A 12,833-nucleotide genomic window follows, 5' to 3' on the forward strand; every position below is an offset into this window, starting at 1 on the left:
ATATTCCACACAAACTCAGCATGTCTCCAGATAGCAATGAGACTGGGGAATCAGTAGCTTTCTGTCTGAAAGAACGTGCAATTCCATTGTTATCATACCATGTCGAGGCCAATCTCAAGACGTAATGGTGGGATGAAGCCATGAAGACGTCATGGTGGCCTCGGTGTATTGATAACCTTAAGCTATTTAAGAAGGTAGTGCTTCGCTCATTCTTTGAGCAAGTCTTGGATATACAATTTGTCTGTCACATTGTACTTCAGACTCTGCTCCTTCCTTGCGACGAATAAATGTTCCTGTTTTAATGATTTTACTCCGACGTGTCGAGTGAATTTTTCTAACAACTGTTCGGCATGCAGTTTGAGAAGCCGCAGGGAAAACTGAAAATGATGCTTGTTTTTTTTTTAATTCAGTTTAGATCTTTAGGCCCAACACTCATTGATGTGTTTTATGATTCTTTATATCTAAGATTATTTGATTATCGGACTTAAATCTATTTTGCTAGAAATACCAAACTCCTTTACAACTGGTAGCTGTATAGTTTCACCTGACAGTTCTGATGGCAGATGGGAGGTGGAGCTACATGCAGTAACGGCTGTTCCTCAGTGGGCATCTCTGCATTTTGGATCATGTTGGATGAATAAGATTTATTGAATGGCATTCTTCTTCTTGGTTTGGCTTTCTCTGGTTTCTTGGTCTCCATCACTGTGCACGGTCTAGAAGAGAAGTGTCCTCAGACATCTTTTTGCTTCATCTTCTTGAAAAAGAGGGTGCAGTTTTGGTGGGAATAGCACCTCTTCCATCCTAACAACGATCTTGTTTCTTTCTTTTAACCTTCTTTGACATAATTAGTATTAGTTACCTACTATTACATAGTTTATTTAATTATTCCATATTTTCCAGCTGGGCTATCTCAGCTGCAGAACGGTACCAAACTGTTGGATGCAAATCCCTGAATAAAACCTAATCAATTAAATATAGAAGGATTGAAACAATTATATAACATACCTTGCTCTGATGACACAGAGACCTTTCTAGATATGTGTACCTAAATGTATAATAAATGAATGGACAAGATTAAACTCAACATTTCAGCACAAATCAGTGTCCTGGTTGAGAGGCAGGAGAAGGAGGGGAGAATGTCCCTCTCCCCGCTGGCCTGTGCTGAAGAGCAATCAACATCCATTTTATACAGCAGGAATACGACAGAACTTAATATGAATTTAATTATAACTTTTATAAACCCAGATGTTGTAAAAAATAACCCGTCTAGCCGAATGGTTTCCTTAAGTCTTTGTTCACAATTGAATGTGTCTCTGTGTTCCTTGAGAATGTAGGTGCTCAAAAAGCTTTGTCGGGCCAGCCTAAAGCAAGGTCTTATAGTTCATAATTCGGTTTGAGTGTCAAGATTGACCCTGAGTCTTATCTTGAGTTTAACCAGACTTACGGTCTCTTGAGGGCTCAAACACAAAGTGCCCTTTAGGTTCCTGAGAGCGGTCTCTGGACAACGTTTATTAGTTCAGATTGTGCCATTGTTGTTATTATTACATTTTAGTGTTATCGACTTGTTGTGGATGTTCGCTACATCCCTCACTTGTGTTACTTTTAGTAAGGTAAGGATGTAATATTGTTTGAATATTCAACCAGGCCTCATCCCTGAAACCGTCACCAAAAGAAACCCATTAAAGTGCCGGGTGTGTATACAGCAAGCAGCGAGTAGACCAGAGGCACACATCCGTCAGCCTTTAAGTGGTATTGGAATAGTATTGAGATCTGTGTAATTGGATTAGACCAACCTTAGTCCCCTCTCTATTCCACCAGTTCCCTCTGTGAAATCATAACTTAAGAGCTTTGACAATGGTAGTTTTGCTGTGCTTCAGCTGATGGAAATGCAACATGATCTCCGTCTGTAGCTCCTGGCCTCATCTTCCCTCCCCGAGGCGGGAAAATCCGAGCAGCAGCCCGACTGACAGCTCAACTCTGCCTGGATTTGACTGACAGCATACAGGATGCTGTGCAGCCTCGAGTGGTTCTGAGGGGCCCAACTGATCTCAGGCCTCTGTGGCGATCATATGAAGCATCACAAAGAGGTGCACATGAAGGGATGAGGGCTCAGATGAGTCTGGAGGGGGGGGGGGGTCTATCACACCTGTTTGGCTGTATACACATGACAGGGTACATGAAGGGCTGTGTTCTCTCTGACTTCTCTGGGTTAAAAGGCCTGTCAGACAGACACCATTGTATCATCGCTCAGGTGGCAGCCTGTTGCTCTGGTAGTGCATGCACAGAGGAAGACACAGCCAACATATAAAGAAGTAGACTGCTCTCCACTCACAGAGCTGCTACTACCAGCACAGTGTATTGTCACCTCTAACTAATATGATACAAGATAATCAAGCAAAAGAGTTGAGACGAAGTCGACACGATAGCGGGTATCTGGACATTATTTCATTCTGTGGATACAGTAGAAGTGCTGGGCAAAAAAGCAAGATGACTATATATCTGCAATCATTACAAATTTATTTCATCACCTACTTAACCAGAGCTTTCTAGAAGCTCCAACTGCAGAACAAACAGTCTGATCATTTCTTATATTAACTTTTGATTTTAATAAGGTTTTCATCAAAACGTTGTTATTTGCTATACATGTACAATTTTTCTAACTGTATCAGTCTGTACATGCTCTATATATTATCTGTGTGTGTGTGTGTGTGTGTGTGTGTGTGTGTGTGTGTGTGTGTGTGTGTGTGTGTGTGTGTGTATAGGCTTAGATGAGCTGTTTTGTACTGCTAAGAAGAAAGTAGTCTTCAGTATTTGATAAAAATGAACAAAATGATGAATTGTCATTTGATGGTAAACCATCAACCACAATTTGTCTTAACATGTTCAGCTGACTGAATAAATTATGGTGTTGTTTTTAGCCTCTTATTTTTCATTTTATTGTTATTTTTTGTGTTTGTCATCCTGTATTGTATCTGTATTGTTTGTGCCTCTTGTGGACTGTGCTGCTGCCTCCAGGTCATCATTGTAAATAAGAATTGGTTCTCAACTGATTTTATCTGGTTAAATAAAGGTCAAATCAAAAAACTAAAAATGGGAAAAAATGTATTGCAAACGAACATTTTGCAGAACCCGTCTATTTTTCTTTACTTTCTGTAAGCTTCTCAGAAATCTTCAGGAAAATAATGGGTCTGTATGACATTTTTTTTTTAGCTAAAAGTCTTCTAAAACACACATTTTAGTATGACTTCATGTCCTGCTTAAATGTGCCTCAATAAAAGCTGTGTGTATTGAAAAACAGCCCCAAAACAGCAAACAGCAGATAACTTACTGTGTGTAACCGACTATAAACAAACCTGACTGGCTGCAGGACGAGGTGTCAGCGACAACTCACACGGCCTCTGAAATAAACTACAACTGTGAGCATCAGAGGAAGATTTCCTGAATCATACGTCAACCTGCCTCTGAAAACAAAGATATTCATACAAAGTGTCCAGCGGCTACATGCAAGGAGGCTGTCAGCCGACCAGGGTTTGTGTTACATTTTAATTTTGGCACCGACCTGAAAATCAGATCATTGTTTGAGAAGACGGCTGGAGCCAGAGACAAGAAAGAGAGAGCAGGCAGGGACACGGAGTGGAGGAGATTAAGACAAGGCAAGGAAAAGAATAAACATTGGGGAAGCGTTTGACAAAAACATAGTCAGCCTATGCAGCCTCCATTTTTGGGGGGCGAAGGGAACATTCAGTGCATGGCACTTTTATTTTATTGTTAAACTTAAAGATACTGATTTCGGTATTGGTTGTGTGAAATCGAGTGCACGTCACTGTATTAGTTACGGCAAATGAGTATGTTACAGCTGAATTGCAGGATACCAAAATACTCTGTGTTTTATTCACCCAGACAGTGAACCCACACAGGTAAACAAATACAAGCTCACCTACTGCAGCTTTTTAACCTCTCTCCAAATAAGAGTATTTAAATAATTAAAATGTGTTGCTAATTTGGGAATTAAGGCAACTAAATCCCAAGCGCTAAGAAATGCTTCCCTCCCCACTTTATATCAGTAACTGAGTATTCACAGTCAATGTGTATTTTCTCATTAGTAATATAAACATGAATTACAACGAATCACCCCAAGCAGTATTTAAATAGGTTGCAGGAGAATAATTTGTTCTTGCTTGCACACACACATCAGTGCACAGATACACACACAATTCCTTTTTTTCTCCTTTTTTTGTATGTGTGGCAGGGAATATTCGGAGTAAATAACCATTACAGGGGGTAGAAACAGGCAGAAAAATAAAACGCTGTCAAAACTGTGCTGAGCAGAGTCTGAGACCTTCTTATCTACAGACTGCATTAAGACATGGCTTTCACTTTTCTCCCTGTATAATGAATAATAACTCCACATGAATTTATTAGCCTACAGTCGTGAATTCATAGTTTTAGCGGGAAGAAAATAATCTTAACCTACCGAAATGAAACATTTATTTACTTGTTGCATACTGTTTTTAAGGTTGCATAATATAATGACTTCCTATTTCATTCCTTGTTCCCTTTTGCAATTTCATCACCTGACTCTCTTTTCCTCTCCTCTCTGCTTTCTTTTTCCCCCCAAACTCTCTCCCTCCCACCCACCCACACACACACACACACATACACACACACACACACACACACACACACACACACACACACACACACACACATTTTTCTCCCCTTCCCTCCCGCTTGCTGCTCATTTTTAAATCTATGAATTTCTGAACATCATTTTCTTGATTTTTCCACGCCCCAGGGAGACATTCTCATTCCAGCCCTTCTCTTTTTTCACCTCATTTCCTCCTTCCTGAGTGAATCTCCCAGACAGGATGTGAGGTGACAGTGTTGCCCATGGAGGTTAGGGTTGGGGTGTTTGGTGTCTGTGTGTGTGCGTGCGTGCGTGTGTGTGCGTGTGTGTGCATGTGTGTGCGTGTGTGTGGGTTAAGGGAAGTGCAGGGACTAAAGGTGGTTATGGTACTGCCTCCCCTTCTTCAAAAAAACAGGGTTGGCGGGTCATTGCCTTCTAAATCTAATCCAACACATGACCACGGGAGACGTAGAGTAACGCTGTTTTTCCTTTTAGGATCCAAGCTGTGGAATTAACTGTGCCTTTAAGAGACTTCTGCTCCTTGGCATGATAGTCCTTCATCCCACAAGACATCATGCTCTTAAAAGATATACACTTCTGCCCCTTTATACGGTTTCAACTGTGTTAAAAACTGCCAATGCTTTTGTCACGAGTGACCATATTTTAGCAGAAACAGAGGGAAGGAAAGTGGACCGTCTCTCAAATAAGGTGCTCTACGGATGAAATTCAAACTCTACATTGATGAAACCTGTGTTCAGGAGTGTAAATCAAAGCTTTTTGTGATATGAATGTTTCTGTCTGTATTGCATGTGAAATATACATATAAATGCAGGGTAAAGTTTTAAGGATTTTTCAAAAGCATTACAGCCTCCACAATTTCCGTCTGGGAGTGTAGCTCAGGCACGATACGATGAAGATGATCACAGTGATTAAAAGGAATCAGTGTGTATGTAGATGTGTGTGTAGCTGTGTGTGTGCGGAGATGATGAGAGTCACCAAACTGATTAAAAGGAGTGCCTCTCTGCCATTGTGGAAAGAAAGAACACATTCAGCTTTAAATAGCAATAATTACAAATTCTAATCAGGTAATTTGGGAATTATATGCTCTCAAAATGTCCTGTAATTTTAAGTGTGAAAATAATTTGAACACAACTGTAAAACAGACTACTAATCAGAGGACAACATTTTGATTTTTCCATCCAAATTTTTAGGAGGAGCACAAACGCTTCTTTTCTGTATCTCTGGCTTTTGAAAATTAAAAGGTGATTGTGTATACTTTTCTCATTTTCCTCCTTGTCAATCAGCGTTTCTGCTTCTCTATCTCCCCTTCTCTTCTTCTCTAAAGGGTTAGAGGTTCCCCACTGTGAGAGCGAAACAAATTTTAACTAATCACAGGGCTGTCTGAGCAGAACGGTGGTAATAATTATACCCCACAATGCAGGACATTGAAATCATCATCTTTTTTTCATGCTTCACGCAAACTATCTTTCAGAATACATGTCTCCAATATAAAAAAAAAAAAACACAAACTCGTGCTGGGCCAAAAATACAACAGAGGTGACTGTCTCCAATCATTACTATTGTATTAAAACAATAAGGATACATGTATATCAATTAATTTATATAATATATTATATTTGATATATATTTTGATGGTTGTGCTTCACATATCTTATAGTGCATGTTTCTCTTACCTCCAGGGCTTTCCTCTTACTGTTGAGCAGCTTGGAGATGTCCCGTGCCACTCTATCCACCAAGTCTTTGGGGTTGTTTCTCTTGATTTCAAACTGGCTCTTCTTCTCATTATAAATCTGCAGAAGGAGAACAAAATTGAATCACAGGTCAGATTACCAGAGCCATTAGTTTAATTAAGAAGGCGGAGCGGTTTGATTATTCTCGAGGTAGAACACACGATAGTAAACATTTACTGTAAAGCAGGCAGTGCGCAGCCTGGCGTTATACCCATAAGGCCCAGCACTGCAGGAGAATTAAACACAGAACAGAGCCCTAATAGCAAAGCACTTAGCTAGCCAGCTGCAGTCTGGCAGTCAGGATCAAATTAAATAAATGCAAACTCCAGCAGATCCCCACTGCTGGGTGAACACCTTGTATCTCCACAATGTTAACTCTTTCGGAACTAACGCAAGTAGCCTTGTTTACAGCTTCGCAAAAACACATTCATGACTTCATCTAACCGGTTACTGAAGGCAATTGTAAACCAAACAGGCCAAAGAACTTTCCTCTGAAGGACCATAATACCCTCGTTAAAGTGCAAGTAGGAATTACAACATACTGAGAAACAGCAATTAATCAAGCGCTCTTACTGGGTTGTTAGAAGAATTAGATCAGGTAGGCCGCAAACAGACACAGCCTTTGAAAACCACAAAAAAACAATAAGTAAGAAAAATTGTTTTGGGATGCCACAAGGCACTGGGATGTTTGCAAAGTAGCATCCAGAGGCAAAACGACAGATGCTTGGACCGCTGACAGAGGAAGGTACTCGGGAGATTAGTCTGCACCCCCTGGAAGAATTGGAAAGGCTGCTGACTCAGCGGCACAGGCTCTAAAGGATCTGTAGTCTACAACAGAGCACCACCCGAGGGATTACCACTTATCCTGCTGCCCTAAGACACCACAAGACCCACTTTCACATCATAAAACCATTTTGTACAGTTCTTCTGAAGAAAACCCTGGAAAAGCCTGTTGTTGTTGAATATTTTAAAGCAATTATGATATTTTTAAATCTCTTAATGTGAGGCTTAAATGTTGCATTCATTTGGTTGTGTGTAGTTAACTTCCTATAGTTTGAGGTAATATAAATTTGTTTCTTCAATCAATCATTTAGTCAAGCAATTATAAACACTTCAAACTCTACATACATGATACGACACAATGTACCTCAATTTGGAAGAAAACAAGAATAAAAAGGTACATGTTGAGCTACAGTTTAAGTCTGAGTAAAGCGAGTGTGAAGCCACAGCAGCTAAAGGAAGCCTGAGCTAATGACATTGTACTTGTTGAATGCAGCTGATCTGTGTGCAAAATACTTCAGACACTTCAAATCTTTCTCCTTATGTATAAATGTCAAATGCCTTTTTAAACATGGAGAACTTAAAAGCAACACAGAAAATGTGACGGACAGGTAGTGATGTAGTCTGCTGCAGGTGTAGTCGCTGGCTCTAAATCGGCAAAATATAGTCAAATTGGGTAAAATAACACATTCTGAATTTTACAGTTCTTGATTTTGAAGAACTAAGAATTATAAGAGGTCAATTTCAGCTTCCTGTTGTTTTTTCAGCAAGACTCAAGATTGGTTCTTTAATTAACTGCAGTATGTTAATGAGCAGGTGGGATTTTCAACAGAAATCTGGTCGTTACAACCAAATTAAACCATTTCTTATATTTCTTTTATTTCAGTTACAGAGCTCATCGCTAGCAAATGACAAATTGAAGGGAAAAAAGAGCTATCTGCATCATTAGTTATTTGTATTTGTCAGTTGTGAGAATGACATAATGATAACAAAAGACAAAATCTAAATCATATGAAACAATGCTTTTGTGTGTGTCATTAAAATGTTCTAAATTCAGATTCAGGGTTTACTGTATCTGTTGAGGGATTGCCTCCACAGGGCTCTCCCAATGGTAACAGCGGAGCCGGGGACTAGCAGCTAACGTTGCTAACAGCACGAACATAGCCTGATGCAAAGCAAGGGAGATTAGCTAGCTTGTGGGTAACACACACAGGGACCTACATGAACTAACATGCATGTGTGGAGCACAGAGAAGCTCACATTACAACACACCGAGAGGGAGTGAGACTTCATTATCTGCTTGGATAGACATTACACCTTAGCATTGCAAATTGTTGTTTGACTGTATATTAATGAATTAATACATTTTAAATGTAGCACCTTCAAACAAACAGTAATGCTGAAGACAAGCAAAATTTATTTTGGATTTTACAAAATTAAGTTCTGTATGAATAAGACCGACTACACATTTTGACCACAAAGTGTGACAATTACGCAATTAAAAAACTAAACAATGGAGGTAAAAGAAATGTCAGCATTGCAGTCATTGCCAGTCTCTTGCAGGACGCCTGCTATTGTGTGCTGATCAGTTGGGTCTGTTCACAATGAGCAAGTCATTGTTTGTGTGTATCTTGTGATTAGGTTACGAATCAATTGAACTAGGCTATTGTGGCCTTTCAATGACAGTTGTGGGTGTTTGAAACTCTACGGCACCCACGTTAATTAGATACAACATGATTGAAATACGCACATCGTCTGAGAGTCTCATGCTTGTGTATAAACAAAACATTCACATACAGTATTTACCAAAGTACAAATCTCTTGATTTTGTATGAAAAATGATTGAATGATCTATTGGATTGATGTGTCGATGTGCAGCAATTAGGAAAAGAAAACACTGGCGTCCATATGATCCGTCTCTGTCGAGCTGAAAGCTGGGCTGGCGGCCAGAAGCAGTTTCCCTCCACTGGACCACCGAGCAGGCAAACGTGGCCCCACAAGCTCAGACCATGCCAACCGAGCACTCTGAAAAGATTGCCTGGTGTCTTATTTTGGCCGCCCTCTGAGGGATGAGGCATCCTGCTTAGTTTCAAACAACACTTTAAACTACTTCTCAAAGTGAAAAGTGAAGGTGCAATCTGCAAACACAATGGGGTTTGATGAGTGAAAAAGGTGGTTCAATTCTTTTAGTTTGGTTTCAATCAGGTGTTCACCCTGAATAAGTCATTAATCCTCAATTCAACAGTCCATGCACACATGTACACACACACACACACACACACACACACACACACACACACACACACACACACACACACACACACACACACACCAAGGAATTAGTCATTACGCTTCGTTTTTGAATGGAGCGGTCGTAATTCTTGAAATCAATAATCACATATAGTATTTACGCACATGGTGTTCATTAATTTCCCCTCACATTTGCACATGCACTCACACAGTGAGGCTCACCATTTGAGAGGGCCTTTTCTCAAGGTTGAAAAAGCCATTAATGGAATTTTATTAAACCATAGAACAAGAAAGACGATTTCTCCGCTCCATTGACGGACTACAAACCCTTGACTCTTTTAAGCAATGCATTTTTCAACTCGATTTAAAAAACCATGTCAAATTTGTTTTTAAATCAATATTCATTCCCTTAATGTGAGGTAGTGCTCTCTGGGTCGGCCTCTCTACAGAAGATTCATGGCTGTCTCCGGGACATTACCGGCAGAACATTGTCTACATTGAGCTTAGAAACAAAACAAAAAAGACAGTGATCAATAAGACTCATATTGCTTCATCTGTGTAATCAAAAACAATTTAATTTATCATAATACGCAGTAGGTTTTTGTCAGGAAAAATGATCTGTAAGAGAATTCTTTAGGGGAAAAACATGGAATAACGCAACTTCCATGACTTGTCCTACATTCTGTATATTTAAGGTTTTAAACAGAGTCAAATGTACTGTATATAATTGTGAGGTCTCTGCTGCTACAATCAGCAAACAGCTTCTTTTTTAGTTAATGCAGCGCTTAAATATATCCTCAAAGTATAGAGCAAGCAAACCAATGACAATGTTAGTCAACCACTGTCATTGTGGTCCAAAATGTATGAAAATAAGCTGCTGCAACACACACTCACTTGGTAAATGCACAGCAGCACCCAGGTCTCACATAAAAGCAGACCATTTAACTGCTTCATCAGTATCAATAGTGGTCCAGGAAAGGAATACAAATTACAGTTTATTCCCCATACACATGTGTGGATCGTGTTCTACATATTAACCTCCTCTGCTGCTCAGACAGAAAATAAAACCACACAGGGCGAAAACATTATTAAATATTACCATTTTTCAACGTCATGCCAAAATGTCTATATATAGATATTATGTTTCTGATGTCTTAATGAATAACTGAACGAATAATAAAGTTAAATTTCACCACAATCTGTCACAGCATACTATCGTCAATATATGAAAATGTTAAGACTCTGTTGGACTAAAAACACACAAACAGAACAACTACAAAACTTTAAATAGTTTACAAAATATCATAACATACCGAAAAAGACTTTGGAGGTTTTGTGATTATAAATGTGTCCATGTTGCCCACCACTCAATTTACACAAGTCCAACAGGTGATAGAGCAGTATCATATACCTGAGCGGTCACGCTCTCCAGTGTAAATGGGCATGACAGCAGTGTACTGTATCCTCCTACACAGTGTGTCCTCCTCTCCAGTGACCTGTGTCTCTTGTATATCGTGTACTGCCACATAAACAGCACCGATATCAGTTTTTCTGCCATTTTGTATGAGAAACACTACGGATGTTTGCCTGAGAAGAGTCTGTTTTATTCTTTTTATCACTCTACATGGACTAATAAAATACAAAGGGAGACACATAAAGATAGATAGTACTGTAGGGTGCTCATCTCTCTGACAGGTTGGCCCATTACAAGCTCCTGTAACGAGCAGATGAGGTCCTTGTCCATTCTGGGAGAAGATTGAGCTGTGCTGTCAACCAGACAGCGCTCCAGCCCAGAAAGTAGCAGCCGGCCAACGAGCATGAGGTTGGAGGAGCGCTGGGTGCAGACTGCGACAGCACATGGTAATGCTGGCCACGATAGGCCTGAGGAGCTTTAAATCCCCTTTAGGTAGAGGTTGGAGATGAGTGACCATCATTGCTGAAGGGCCATAAGCACATCAGCCTGCCTGAAATTATATTGGAGGGCTTTGGAGCTTGACTCACTCACAGGTAATGGGGCAGCTACAGGGAAAGAAGAAAAAAAACAAGCAGTGTGGCAGAAAACTTTACTGATCATCATATTCAGTGTTTAGCTGAGGCAAACCCTTTGTAGGTACTTGTACAAATACATAAATAGAAGAAATAAAGAAAAATATGACTATTGTTGATGAAAATGAAAATCTTTTAGTGAGCAAATTAAGTTTTAAAAAAAATATATATATAAGTACACAGCTGTTTGATGTAAAGTAGAACAAGTCTACTATGCATTCCAACAACAACTAAATATCATTGTACCCGCCGTACTGAAGCTCAAATTTGTACTTATGCACTACTTAATAAATGTACTCTCCCCAACTTTATACCGCCTTCGTAGTGGACATCCCCACAGCAGAACAAACAAGCTATTCTAAAGGGAACAAATATGAGCCCATGTATTCATTTATTTACTTGAAAGCCTGTTTTTCCACTCAAAGATTATGTGCCTGGTTAAGTCCTATTTACATTATAGAGAAACGTCAGCTCTAAGCAGCATTTTTCAATATGAAAAAAGAACATAGAAAAGGATACAAATGAAATAAAATGGATGTGACTGTTTCGTGGTGCCCATCCTTTCTGAAAAGAGGAACGATAATTCATGGATTGGAAAGGCTGCAGAGAAATTTAGCAGTGTTAATCAGTTATGCTTTTGGCTCGAGGCTGTGACGCCTGGGCAGCTTTCTGTGTAGGCCTGTCATTCTCGCAGAAAAAAAGAGGAGAGGTGGCTGCGCAGAGTGCCAATGACGGCCAATCAAACCTTCTGCTGCTAACACTCACACAGGATACGACAGAAGCTACGATGCCAAATTGCGACCAATATGCTTTATCTGGCAGTCACGACAGTCAAACACACAGTGAAAAAAATCACACACACACACACACACACGCACACACACACACACACACACACACACACACACACACACACACACACACACACACACACACACAATGAGACAAGCAAATGCACACGTGCGCAAACTCACATTCACGCCCTCATATACAGTCCACGTCACACATAGTCACATTGTCATCTTTAGCCATGATGACTGGTTCCAGTGTGCCAAGCTCTGAGTGTCACTGTAAACACACAGATGGGAAGACAGAGGGTGGCGAGACTCCAGAAAATGACTGTAAATAAGTGCCATGCTGATTGAGCTGGCTCCCAAAAATCAGCAATCATGAGTCCACTGTTCTGCAAGTCAATCCCCGTATTCCTCAACTTCTGTGGAGTTATTAAAAAAAAGAAGAAAAAAAAAAACAGGTTGAAGCGGCAAAAAAAGTAGAAAAGAACTTGGGTTATTGCACAAACCTTGAATTTTTCAAGATGTTCCTCTTGCCATCACTGCAGCAGAGGAGAGTCAAAACAGTAAAAATGATAACAAATGAAA

At 39.9% G+C, this 12,833-nt stretch overlaps 1 protein-coding gene across 3 annotated transcripts in view; it reads right to left on the bottom strand.

Annotated features, from left to right (window-relative positions):
• Positions 1-12,833, bottom strand: part of cacna2d2a (calcium channel, voltage-dependent, alpha 2/delta subunit 2a) — a 136,963-nt gene that overhangs the window by 91,243 nt on the left and 32,887 nt on the right. For all 3 annotated transcript variants that reach the window (XM_068594217.1, XM_068594216.1, XM_068594215.1), the window contains exon 3: positions 6,322-6,438. In XM_068594217.1, the coding sequence (XP_068450318.1) occupies positions 6,322-6,438 (117 nt within the window). The remainder of the gene's footprint in view (positions 1-6,321; positions 6,439-12,833) is intronic.

Source organism: Clinocottus analis, unplaced genomic scaffold, assembly GCF_023055335.1.
Source record: "Clinocottus analis isolate CAN_PGR_092001 unplaced genomic scaffold, fCliAna1.0.p SCAF_3, whole genome shotgun sequence".
Classification (NCBI taxonomy): domain Eukaryota; kingdom Metazoa; phylum Chordata; class Actinopteri; order Perciformes; family Cottidae; genus Clinocottus; species Clinocottus analis.